Consider the following 14,170-nt stretch of genomic DNA (forward strand, 5'->3'; position numbering starts at 1 on the left):
AGCCTAGTCCTTTGCCATATCTTCTAAAATGTTTTGTGAGCACTAATACAGTGGTATGTTAATAGGTACTTGTTTTGAAAGGATTAACTGGTTTTTGGGGAAACCAGGCTCAAAATAGTCTTCACCAGAGGACTTCTTGGAGCCGTAATGCAACTTTCCAAGAAGATGTTAAACCATTTTTCCACAGTGTAACTAGAAAATAAGCATCCCAGAGAATGGTGTCCTCTTATTTGCTTTTTGGGAAATGCTGCTCTATTAGAAATTCAAAGGCCTAAGTGACTCCCATGTGTTTTCTGCTCTAGACCAAGAAAAGCTGAAGTAATCTCTTAGTGGATAGACCTTAGGGGGTCTACAAATCCACTTTATAAAACCTTGGTTCTTTTTGAAAGGCTGTTACAAAGCTGATCATAAATGTACTGTTTTGATGAGTGGAGATCACAGGTTAGTTGAACATGAAACAGAGTTGTTTAGAATTATATAAAGTTTCATTTTGTTACCTTTAAAGCTTCCCTGACTGTTCTGGATTAGGCAGTAAAAGTGCTATAAAAAAATTCTGTCGTAAACCCTCATAATCAATTTGGGAAGTTGAATGTTTGGCAACTCAGCCAGATATTTACATATGCAGAATAAACATAGGACTGAAAAATGGTAAATTTTTAACCTTTGTGTCTCTTGTTCACAACACCAGCCTTTGTCTAGCCACCAAGTCAAAATCCTTATTTTAACATTAAACTATGAAAAGCATATCTTTTTTATTAAGCCTTTACTGATTGCATAGAAAAGACATAACTATTGTTCTTTAGATTTATTTGCTTGTTCATAAAATTATTTAGTTAATATTCCCATAAGCATGGGAAAAGAAAGGTTATTTTTTGTTCAAAATTTTATTCAAGAAAAATGACCAAGGAAGGGTTAGAAAAATTCTGTAGATTCAGGAGAAATGTATAGAAATATTATGAGAACCTTTTGAAATCTGATTATAAAATTGACTAGCATAGGTTTTTCACATTTTCTTGTGAGAAATACCAAAAATTTTAAGTTTATGATCTTAAGTAGTTTACCACACCTAGTAGTGGAGACAAGCACATGAAGTTATGAATAATGCCATTTTCAGTATTAAATCTGTTACATAGTTTCTCTTTACTGACTCTTTTTTGCCGCTGTAAGGTTATTATTCCCATTATTTAAATGAATAAATAAGTCAGCTTGTGACTCATCCAAGTATGAGGGTACTTCAAAAAATTCATGGAAAGAATCATATCTTTTAATTCTACTTGAACTTTTTGAAGTACCCTCCTAAATATTCTACCTCCTCATAAAGCGTTTTTCATTATACCAAAAGTCAGCTATATAAGAGGAGATTAAAAGTACTAAGTACTCTATTGAGTGTCATGTGTTAAGTATGGACTTCAGTTCTCTGAGTTTAAAGGAGCTAGGAGTTGCTCTGGCAGTAGTGACCTGGGAAGACTTCATGAAGTAAGTGGGATCTCAGCTGGGCCTTGAATATGAGTAGGGATTGATTAGCTGGTAGAGGTTGAAGGAAAATGATCTACATAGGTGAAAAGTAAGCAATCACCTATCTAGGAAAGAGTATGATATATTCAGGGTATACCAGCCCAGTTTGAGCTATAACATGGGGTGGGATTCATATTGAAGAGTTGTAAGAAATAGTGCTGATATAATATCTCACACAGCACCATGGATTGTTGACAGACCTTTCTGGTAAGCAGACTATTTCCCATAGATATTGAAATCATCTTTCTTTAACTGGTTCAGGAACAGAGTAATAAAGAATGTTTTGGAAAGATAAATTTGGTGACAGTGCAAGAGACTATAATTTGGTGACAGCGCAAGAGACTACAGGACAAACTGTGCTCACAAAACCTAGAAGGATGTGATGCAAATGGAGAGCCCAAGTTACTATCTTAGAGTGAAGTGATGAGAACCTAAATTGGCATGGTAGTAATGGAAAAAGGAGTGAAATTTAAAAGCTCATTTGAGGCAGAACCAAAATGACTTGGTCTTCATAGTCAACTATTAAGTGAGAAGAACTAAAAAATGTGAAATACTGATAAAACACAGACCTTGCGATCTCAGAATCAGGGTAAAGGTTAAGCATGTGATTCTGGGTAGACTATTGAGCAATTTTTGTGCCATATATTTTATATCCCACATCATCTAGCTACTACCCTATTTCTCCTTCTTGTCATAGCCAAACATTTAAAATTTTTAAAAAATATATTTTAATTAAAAATAATTACATGTTCTAATAATTAAGAATAATTATAACAATTTATTGTGATATGATTTATATATGATAAAACTCTCTTAAAGTGTACAATTCAGTGGTTTTTAGTATATTCACAGTTGTGCAGCCATTACCTCTGCCTAATTTCAGAACATTTTCATTACCCCAAAAAGAAACTCTGCACCTGTTATACTTTGTCTCTATAGATTTGCCTCTCCTAGACATTTCATATAAAGAGAATCATAGAATTATATGAAATATGGCCTTTTGTCACTGGCTTTTTTTTTTTTTTTTAAACAATAAACCAAATGCCTGAAGAGACTGAACTTAGGATAGTGTTTGCTATATACAACTTTGGCAATTGAAATTTTTTAAAGTTGAAAATATTACCATGCCTGTATATATGGCATATTATCCTTAGGTGACCCTTAGATTATTAATTTTTTCTTTTTTATTCCTGTGTTCTTGAACTGTCTCAGTATTCAGCAGAAACTTTGTTTGGAGGCAAAGAGCAGTAAGAGTTTGGAACACAATGATAAAATGAATGTAATTCAATACAGAAGTAGAATCAACTATTTCTTTTAGGTGTAAATACTGCTGATAGTGTATATTAAGGCAAAGTTTACTTATCACTTTCATGTAGGTAATAGAACTACTTACTTCTGTCTTGTTCAGACATCCAAACAATATTTGTGTAGCTATTATGTGCTTGTACAAATGCACATTCTTTTGACCTGCAAATGCAAAAACTTCCTCTTTTTACCTGACAAGACTCTGCACCTTCCAAAGGAAGAGTGGGGTACTTAAAAGGAAAGGTGGTGGTTGGATAATGGGTAACTTGATGTCCACTGCATACCTCCTTTACCTAAAACAAGTTCCTATTTACCTTTAGCATTTCTAAAATGTAAGGATCAAGGATGATGTTAGATTACTAGACTGAGAAAGCTGTGGAGAAAAAAAATAAATGAAAACTTGTATCTTCTAATTCTTTTAAAGCACATGCTCATTATATACTAGATACTTTTTTCAGTCCATTGGGAGATTCAGAGAATTAGAGATAGATTTCAATGTTTCAGGAATACAAGAGAACTTGCAAGGGAGTTTTTTTTGTTTTTGTTTTTGTTTTTTAAATCTCATGATTCTCCACCCAAATTTAATTTTTTGGAGTGTTTAGGTTTTTTTCTCTCCCATTAAACTTTCACTTTGAAAGGTCCCAGTGTTTAGGAGAAGCAAGTAGGAGAGACATTTGCTTGAATTCTCCAGGATGACAGAGTTGGAGTATATTTCCTTCCCTCATCTCATGATTGAATAATTTCACTATAACTACAATTAATTTCATTAATTATTATTATTATTAATGGTCTATGGCAGAAGTTCTTAGATTTCTCTGCAAAGTAATTTGGTTTAGTCAACATGAGGATGCATCTGGTTAGTTTGAATGGAAGATTCGCAAGCTGGAATAGTCTTGGCAAATTTTGTGGAAGGGAAATATGGTCTTCAGAAGGGTAGGCAGCAGAAGGAATCTCAGGCAAGGGAAAGGCATGGGCAAAGCCCCAGAGGACAAAACAGTTCGTGTTAAACTCAGTGTTCCCATAGTTGGTGGTCTTAGCTTATTTGTTTTCAGAATCACTACAGTTTTTCTTCTAGAATTATCATTCCCTTGATTTTTCTTTTTAGGCAATGATATTTAATGTATTGTAAACTTAAAATAACATTAAAGGAGAAATGAAATTATTTTGTTTGGAAAAGAGTTAAAAGGTTGAAGAATCTTGATCTAAATAATGATTTCCTAAAGAGAAATCCCCAGTTGTTGTCTGGTTCAGAGGAACGGTCCTTGGTCCTAAAAACAGAAATTGAGGAGTCCCAAAGAAGGGCTCCATGGTCAGAACCACTGATTCTCACAACTGGATAAAAACAATTTAAAATATAAAATACCATGCAAATATTCATTTTTATGTATAGGGTAAAGTTGGTGGTATTGTCAGAGGAAAAAGTCTTGGCTGTATAACATGATGGTAGAATAAGTTTCAGATGTACAGAACACTTGAATACTATTTAAGGAAACTTTGATTCTTCTGTCCCCATTCTCTGAATATTTAGGGCTAAGTTCTGAGTTTTTGACATCTTAAAAGTCCTCATCCCACAAAGTAGGGAAGGAAAAAAGTCTTAGTATTCTGTTACTAAGAACCACTATTTTAAAAAAATTTAATCTATTAGAGCAACGACATTAGAATTTTTAAATTACCTGTAGTCCTATGTTCCTAACAACTGTTTTCATTTTTGCATGTTATCTTCTAATCTTTACTTGTGTGCATACTTTCTTAGTGATTGCACTTTAAAAATTGATTAAGAAGGAATACTGAGATGGAGAGAATTTTATATGATTCCTTTTTTCCTTTTTAAGGTATGTGTTGGGTGGAGGAGCATTATGTATGGAACTTCTCACAAAACAGGTGACTATTTTCTGGTGGTATTCAATTTTCAAGTGCAGTAGAGTATTTTGATTTTGTAAATTAGATTCCAAGTAGAAGAGTTCCTATATAATAGCACCTACTTAAAAAAAAAATTTTTTTTTTAAGCTTTTTGGTTTTTTCCAATAGCACTTACTGAAATGAAAAAGCCATTTTAGGTAAACCAGTAAAATGACATTGTACTTGGTGCTGAATCTATGCTAAGATAGGCATTAAGAATGATGTTTACCTAAGATTATAATTTGCTCATGTCAGGCACTTAGAACATAGATAGGTTTGTTTTGTTTTTGTGTGTGTGTATGAGATTCTGGAAATGGTCCAACTTTACTTTTTTCTCCTTGACTATAAACCTCTTAACACTGATTTGCTATTATTGAGTTGTTACATGCCATTTTGTTAGGCTTTCCTAAGTGGGAATGAGGAATATTGCTGTGTCTTAAGAGACATATTTTTTTTTCTTCCTGTAGGGCTGGAGCAGTGCCTACTCAATAGAATCAGTCATCATGCAAATAAATGCCACTTTAGTCAAAGGCAAAGCCAGAGTGCAGTTTGGAGCAAATAAGGTACTTCTATTAAGAATTTCACATAAATTATAAGATATATTTCATGTTACCTTATGAGAATTCTTCCTGTCTTAATTCTTTTTGAGATAATTTATTTCATTTTCATTTGGTTTTCTTCTTGTTACAAAAGTGACCTGTAGAAAACATTGATGTGTAAGAAAATTAATGATAATTACTAAATTCTTTAGTATCTACTAACAATTAAGTGTTAAATTAATAATTAACTTAATTGTTAACAATTAAGTGACTATTATTGTTATTATTACTTTTTTTGCGGTTGGCCAATCTGGGGATCTGAACCCGTGACCTTGGTGTTATAAGGATGCACTCTAACCAACTGAGTTAACCGGCCAGCCCCAGAAGTGAGAAATATGTACTTTGAAATTTCTCAAAATTGAGATCATGTTATAATAATTAATTTCTAGTGAACTTTTATGTGCTAGGATCTAGTCTCAACTTTTTACTTACATTAACTCTTTCAACCTCTTAATAACCTAAAAGGTAGGTACTGTTATTGTCCTCATTTCGTTTTCGTAGATGAGGAAACTGAAGCACATAGATTAGGTAAATTGTGTAAGGTCACAGGTGGCAGAGCAAGGATTTGGAACCAGACAGTCTCTGCTCTTAATTTACTATATCAGAAACATCTTTCTGTGTGGAATTGTAGTTACCAATAAATAAACATTTTAATGAGCTAAGGATATACTCTGAAGTTAGTATGTTTTGGGAAAATATTTGTGTCATAGAAGTCACTCTGACCTAATGTTTTTTAAAACTTGAATGTTCCTAAAGTTCTTTGTGAATTTTGTGTTAAGTGTCTACCTAAATAGTATTAAATCTGTGTATTTATAACCATATTGCACCTTAAGTCATGAGTCCACTGGAATCTTAATTAACAGATGAAGCAAAAAATTGAAAAGGCTATTTAAAAAAAAAATCAGTTATTTGGGGTAATACTACAATTTTACTTTTAGCTGTTTTAGCAGCTGTTTCTTTACACTGGAACAAAATATCGTTTTGTATAAAACCCAAAGTTAATTACTGAACACTAGTGAGTTGTTTAACCACCTTAATTAGCATTTCTTAACAGTATGTGTATTTTAATATATTAATATTTTAAATGTGGCAGTAGAATGACTAGGTACTAGAACATAAAACTTTTTTTTTTTTTTAATGACAAAATGTATGCTTACCATGCAAAATTTCTAAAGTAGATAATTAAAAAGGTCATTTATAATTTGACTATCTAGAGATACTATTAACATTTTAATGTATTTCTAGTCTTTTAAATATTTTCTCCCTGGCATCTATTAATATGTAGAATTGGACATTAAATTTTAATTATGTTTTTAAAAATGTTCTATAATATCAATACTCTGTCTTTATTCTCTTAGTTCTCTTCGAATAATCAATGTCAGTATAATTGCTTTAAACCTTTACTTTTTTAATTGTAGTTTTCTTGACAGATAAACATAGCCATTTTACACAGAATGGTAAGTCAGCTTCTAAATACCAAGGTACTTCAAAAAGTTCATGGAAAGATTCGCGTTATCTTTTAATTCTGTTTTTCCACAAATTTTTTGAAGTACCATCGTATATTTGCATATTAAAGTATGTCTTAAAAGGTGAATTTTTTTTTTAGTGAATTGTGATGAAACCTCACTCTTTTTTTCTTCTATTAAGAAGTATCTGTCAGTCAAGAATGTGGAAACGTTGCATGATGTAATATGAATTTCACCTTCCTGGATTCTAAACTCAGCAGGGAATAGTCTAAATGTTAACTTTAAAAATACTACTATCAAAAAAGTAAGGTGCTAAATGGTGTTAGAAATATGCTTGTATGTGTGAGAATGATACATAGATGTGCTTATGTAAGCATAGAATATCTCTGGGAGAATATTCAAGAAAATGGTAACAGCTATTGTTTGTGATAAGGGGCTTTTGAAATATTGATGGGGGTGCTGGTTAGAGATGAGAGGGAGATTTTACTGTAAATTGCTTTATGTTGTTTCTTTTTGCCATGTAGCTATTAAAGATATTCTAAATATTTTTAAAAGTACTGTCAGCTGTTGGTTCAAAATAACTGAATGAGTTTGCCTCCTCAAAATTTTACTAAAATAATATAAATGTATATAAATACTGGAAAACAGAAAAAATTGCCCATCATTAGACCTGATGGAGATACGGTCATATTGATGGAGCTGAGGAATCTGCAGCCCTATATAAGCAGGAATCACTGCAGAGGTATAGAACAGTCTTGCCTTTAGCTCTCCTAGGCTCAGCCAGCAGGAGCTGAGAGTAAGCCTCAGGACAGAATGATATTGGCCAGGCTAGTTTTCTGTTAACATGAAATACAGGCTGTGACATTAACTCTAGGCTGTAGTATTGAGAGAGCCTTCCAAAGAAGAGGTCTGTTATCATAACTTTTAGCAGGAATTTGGGGTTTGAAGGCAAATTAGTGCTTTAAGAAGCTTCCATTTATTGTTATGGAGGGAATGAGAGTTGAGTTAGTGAAATCCTGTAGCACACAGCCCTTGGGGCAGCTCCTAACCTATTTCTACAATCAGGAAAGGCACCTATTTCTCTCTGCTACTCACAGACCTCTAGTTACTCACCTACAGAATCCCCTAGTTGGTGATCACATTCAAATAAGAGATCTGTCTTGCTTTTATTTTTGTGGAGCAGGAGGGAGTGAGTTGCTACCTATATTAAGCAGTCCAGTCTTCTATTTATAAATGAGCATAGTTGGGGAGTCAAATATGAGAAACTTGCATAATCCTGAGATTCTCCAAGGGGACTAAAGTGGATTCATGTTAGTTATATCCATAGCTCTCATCAGAAGCAGACACAGAGATTCTTTGGAGAAGAGCATCTCCAATTTAAGCCTGTAGGATTCCCAAAGATAAAAATCAAGCAAATATGAATTTACAGTCAAAGATCACAGAATACAAGTAGGCAATCCAACATATATGAGAATTGGTAGAAACAATGAAAAATATATATTCACAAAGACTATATAGGTTTTGGAATCATCAGATACAAAATAGACATCAGATATTAGAATTGTGAGAAAATATATATGAAATCTAATATAAAGAAAACAGATATATCATGAAATTGAGCAAGCAATAAGAACATCAGGAATGATGAGGAAGATCTGAAAAAGAATGAAATAATTGTTGAAATGAGAAACTCAACAGATGAGTTAGACATCAGAAGAGAATTATTAGATGATATCTCCAAAGAAGTAACTCGGAATGTGGCACAAAGAGACATGGGGATAGATGATATGGCATAAGTTAAAAGAGAGATCAGAGTGAGGTCTAAAATATGTCTTAGTGGAATCCTAGGAGGAAATACTAAAATTACATTAAAAAGTGAGAAATGGAAGTTAGAAAGTAAGGTGATAGAAGCAAGAAAGGAAGATGATAGAAGCAACAAATGTAAGTGGGCTAAGGTTACCAGTTAAGACAGATTGAATTAATAAAATCCAGCTGTTTTTAAGAAGTATATCTAAAATAGGATCCAGAAAGATCGAAAGCTTTTTAAAAAGGGGGGAGGACGATAAAGATATGCCAGCATACACTAAACAAACAGGATATGTAGCTTTAGTGTCAAACAAAATACTGTTTTGGAACAGAAAGCGTTAGTGACTGCTTAATCCTGACAGTCTCAGTTAACTAGGGGGATATAGCAATTTTTATACTTTACTCATCTATCAAAATAGCCTGAATATACAGAGAAAAATCTAACAGAACTTTGTCAATTTCAGGGAGAAATTGACAAATCCACCATTATAGTTGGAGATTTCAAGGTATCCTGAAGTTAAACAGAATGTCAAAATGTAGATTTGAATAACCAATTAACAGGCTTGGTCTAATGGACAAATACATAACTCTGTATCCAATAACTAGATATTTATTATATATCCTTCCCAAGCATATATGGAATATGGAAAAAAATTCATCGTTTACTAATCCATAAAGCAAGCCAGAAGATTTAAAAACAATTGGTACCATACAAACCATATACTGTAATTTAAATGTGATGCAATTAAAGTTAGAAGATGATAATGAAGAGATTAATAAAAATCTACATGAATTTGGAAATTAAACACACTTGTAAATCATGGTGAAAAGAATCAAATGAAAATTTTAAAATGCTGACAATTTAAACATAATGAAAATACTAAAATGTTACCTATCTGGAACATTCATGAAGTTAATCCTGTTGAGTGAAGAAAACTTCAAATTCTGAAAAGTAGAAAAGAGACATGTCATTCTCTGATCCTAATGAAATAAAGCTGTAAGTTAATAACGATGAGAAAACAAGTGTTCCTTTGTGGAGTTTTAAAACTCATTCAAACAGCCCTTAGATTTAACAGGGTTTTGAAATTAAAGCTGCAGAACAGCTAGAGAAAAACAATAATACAGTAACTATAGACTAGAAACTAAAGGAGAACTGAGGAAGGCTCATTGCCTTAAATCCTTATGTCCTTAAAAGAAGAATGGAAATGAATCGAGTCTCTAATTCAGTGTTAGAAAGGATAATCAAATAAACTGAAGGAAAACAGAATGGAGAAGTTAATAAAGGTATAAGCAGAAATTAATGAGTTGGAAGAACAGAAAGGGCTAAATCCTCATTACAGTAAAGCCTGTGCAGTAACATTCCCTTCAAACTGGAATTTGAATACCTTGCTATTGACAATTGAGAATGGGGAAGGCCGACATTTTTATTTTCTCCTTGTGCCTTGGGTGGATGGGCAGTAGGATCAGGAAATGACTACTTCATGATCATTTGGGAGTTTCAGTGAGTGTGTGTTTTGTTATGTACAGTCTGTATCTTTTATTTTTGTTTTGTGAAAATACAGACTTACTGAAAACACTTTTTTTCATTAACTGTGAGATAACGTTACTGCATGTTTTCCGTGTCTTAGTTTTTTAGATGCATTATGGCAGGGCTTTGCTATGTTAAAGAGCTCTTAAAAATTGAAAAAGATTTTCTACTACCCTGTAGAAAAATGGGAAAGGATATATAAAAGGTCTGTTTACAGAGATAGAAATAAATGGTTCATAAACATATGAAGATTTGCTCAACCTCATTCAGTATTAGAAATGCAAGTCAAAATTACAGAGTCCATGTTTCACTTACTATATTGTCAAAAAATAACAAAGGTTTGTTAAATACTCTGTTGGTGAGGCTGTATCAAGGCACTCATACACGGCTGGTGGGCAAGCACATTAATACTTTCCTACAGATGGGAATTTAGAAATATCTCAATTACAAAGGCATATATATGTGTTTTGACCCAGCAACTCCACTCTAGCACATTTTTACCAATACTTTGCAAATATATGTACAAAGTTGCTCATTGCAACATCGAACAGCAAAATATTGAAAACAACCTTAGTATCCACGAATAAGGGACTGAATAAATATTTGACTATCCATACAAGAATATTAGAATACTAGAATATTTCACTGTTTAAAAAAGAGAGAATGGCAAAGCTTTCTAAGTCCTGATATGGAACAAGCTCCAAGATACATTAAGTGAGAAAAGGAGCACAATGGTGTCTGTAGCATGCTACCACTTTTGAGGGGAAGCAGGGTATAGTGGCTAATAACAATTGGATATACATGAATTTTCTTGTATAATCTTAAAGGACATACAAGAAACTAGTAACAGTGGTTAACAGGTGAAGGAAGGGGATGGATGGAGGGAACTGAGTGGTTAGGGGACAGGTTTGAGAGTTTGCACTTAGAATGTTTTTATACTTTTTTTGATTCTTGTGCTGTGTGAATTTATTACTCAAAAAAAATTCTACGACATAATATAGTAAAGTGTGTACCACTATGGAAAATGCTCATGAAATATTAATTGGAAGTTAAGATGTAGGCCAGTTGAACTTATGATAAAACTAAGGTTAAATTTAGCTCCTTAAAAATGATTCTTTTTTGGGCCGAGCCCGTGGCGCACTTGGGAGAGTGAGGCGCTGGGAGCGTGGCAACGCTCCCGCCGTGGGTTCGGATCCTATATAGGACTGGCCAGTGCGCTCACTGGCTGAGTGCCGGTCACGAAAAAGACAAAAAAAATAAAATAAAAAATTTAAAAAAAAAAATGATTCTTTTTTTTCCGGCCGGCTCGTGGCTCACTCAGGAGAGTGCAGCGCAGGTAGCGCCGAGGCCATGGGTTCAGATCCTATATAGGGATGGCCGGTGCGCTCACTGGCAGAGCATGGTGCAGACCACACCGTGCTGAGGGTTGCGATCCCCTTACCAGTCCAAAAAAAAAAAAAAATTCTATTTTTGCCAAGAGAGGATTCCTTTAGTAATGGCTTGGTGCCAGTTATGGGCATTCTTTAGATTTCTAACTCAAAATGTCATTCATATGTGTAGTCCTTGAGCCTTAATGTTTTCTTATCTGAAAGTAATATTTTATAGTTTTGTTTTTGGACAGAAGTTATGAGGAAGAGAGTTTGAGTTTTACTCACTTCCACATAGCAGTCTTTAATTTGATTTATCAGTATGGAGAGGGACATTAGAACTAGAAAGCTTTGTGCTTGTTCAGTAGTTGGAGGACTTAGAAAAATGAATTCTGAAGCTTATAGATTTTTATTGGAGTACAATTTTGATTTTGTTTTTATAAAATTGTAGAGAATAAGGAAGTTGAGAAATGAAGGTAAGTTAAAATTGTTTTTGAAATGGAAATATAATTCAGTTTTCTGTGTCCTTTTAAGCACAGCATTTATGCATCCATAAATTTATTGTAATGATTTTCATTAGTTTCGATTTAAAATGTATAATTCTCTTTCAGAATCAATATAATCTATCAAGAGCCCAACAATCCTATAATTCCATTGTACAGATACATGAGAAAAATGGTACGTTTAATTCAATAAGTATTTATTGCCACTTATGAAGTTTTATATAACGTATTGATTTTTATCCTGCTTTATTTTTCTGGTTTTGCTTTTTAATTTCATATAAAGTACTGTTAGCACAGTGAAGATTTAACTTGCACTGCATTAAAATCTTTAAATGAATCTTTATAACACTGTGTGCTTCATTTAAATTCTCTGTATCCTCAACACTTGACCTGTGTTCCTCTGAGTCAGAGTCAAGATTTTTGAGTAGATTAATTAATGAATCACTTTACTCACTTGAAATGTATGGTATTCAGATAGGAATTGAGTTAAAGGCAACTCTTTATAGGTGGGGTTCTTGTTATAAGCTGAGCAAATGCTGTCAGGATCATGAACAGCTGTTTATGAAACATCTTCACACTACTTAATTAATGCTTTTGACAGTCTTACATATTATCTATTCAAGTAAGAGTAGTTCTAATTTCAGTCCACACTTAATAGTACTTGAGTTGTAAATTTTTTAAAAATTAAATATTTCTTAAAATACCTTTCATAAGCTTTATTGGCCTATAAATTTTGCTTGTGTTCACAGTGCACATTTTGAGTTTTTGTCTCTAACAATGACATTCAAAAAAAACAAACTAGACTTGGAAGACCTATATTTCAAGTGCCATTGTGTGACTCACTAGCTCTGTGGCCCTGAGCAAGTCCCATTATTAGCCTCAGTTTCCTCATCTCTAAAATTGTCATAATGTCTGTTTTGCCAAACTTGTGAAGAAAAAAAGAGTAGTGTGTATGTACAGCACTTTGTATTTAAAGTGCTGATAAGATATTCACTGTAGCAGTGGTAGTGAAACTGATGCCTTTTTGTGTGGAATAAAAGGAAATGATTTTCTTTCAGGAAAGTATTTAAAGTAATGTGTTCTTTGCTAGAAATGTGGCAGTTTGTGACAAGATTTGTATTTTGTGCTCATTTTTAATGACAAAGCAAACTTCACTTTTTCAGTGATTGCTTACTTCTGGAAATAGTATTTAAAACAAAATTTTCAAGCTGAAGAGGAAAATGATGAAATTTGAGGATAAGGCCAAGTTTTCATAATAATTTCTAGGACACTAAATTAGCAAATCTAAAGAAACCTGTATACTATTTCATAACCATGTGGATGCTTTCTAAATCTTGATATATTCATGCTATTCCAATGGCAATTTCATACCAAACAGTACTTAGTCTAATTTGCCTTTCTATAGAGAGCTTAGATTTTTGTGGAGTCTGGCGAACAGTCACATTTTTTTCTTTTCTCTTATTTTTTCTTAAAGCAAGCATTACAACCGGCATTCAAAAGTGTTTATAGAAAATGCTGTATTTGAGAATGTGTGGGTGTGTGTAAGCTTAGCCATGATGGAAGTGCAATAGATTCAGAATCAGGAAAGATGGATTCTAGTTTTTTAAATCTTTTTTAAATTTAGATTTTATTTTTTTAGTTGACAGATAAAATTGTATGTATGAATATCCAGTACAACATGATGTATACATTATGGAATGATTAAATCCAACAATTAACATATGCATTAACTCACATAGTTACCAATTCTGTGGTAAGAACACTTTATATCCACTCTTAGCATTTTTTTAGAATATAATATACAGTATTGTTAACTATAGTCACCCTGTTGTACAATAGATTGACGTGGATTCTAGTTTGGCTTTCACTATTAACTCTGATCTTAGGCATAATCATTTAGTCACTGCACCTGCTGCGATGGCTTCGTCCTTGGTGAAATGACATCATTGCACTGATGACAGTCCAAGTTCCTCTTGTTCTGAAATCCCAGGATTTTGTTTGGGGGGATAGTTTTTTAGTGAGGTTTACTTTCAAATACAGAATTAAAATGATATAAAACCTAACATGTAGTCTAATATTGCACACTGTCATCTTTAGTTAGGAATGCCCTATTATAGAGATCTTTTGTTGAAAACTCAAGTACAGTTTACTCATAGAACATAACTTTAGTATTGTGTGCATG

The 14,170-nt window shown here is 33.1% G+C and overlaps 1 protein-coding gene across 3 annotated transcripts in view; it reads left to right on the forward strand.

Annotated features, from left to right (window-relative positions):
* Positions 1–14,170, forward strand: part of UBE2Q2 (ubiquitin conjugating enzyme E2 Q2) — a 52,746-nt gene that overhangs the window by 37,858 nt on the left and 718 nt on the right. For all 3 annotated transcript variants that reach the window (XM_063089176.1, XM_063089177.1, XM_063089178.1), the window contains 3 exons: positions 4,653–4,701; positions 5,187–5,282; positions 12,097–12,163. In XM_063089176.1, the coding sequence (XP_062945246.1) occupies positions 4,653–4,701; positions 5,187–5,282; positions 12,097–12,163 (212 nt within the window). The remainder of the gene's footprint in view (positions 1–4,652; positions 4,702–5,186; positions 5,283–12,096; positions 12,164–14,170) is intronic.

This window comes from Cynocephalus volans, chromosome 3 (assembly GCF_027409185.1).
Source record: "Cynocephalus volans isolate mCynVol1 chromosome 3, mCynVol1.pri, whole genome shotgun sequence".
NCBI lineage: Eukaryota > Metazoa > Chordata > Mammalia > Dermoptera > Cynocephalidae > Cynocephalus > Cynocephalus volans.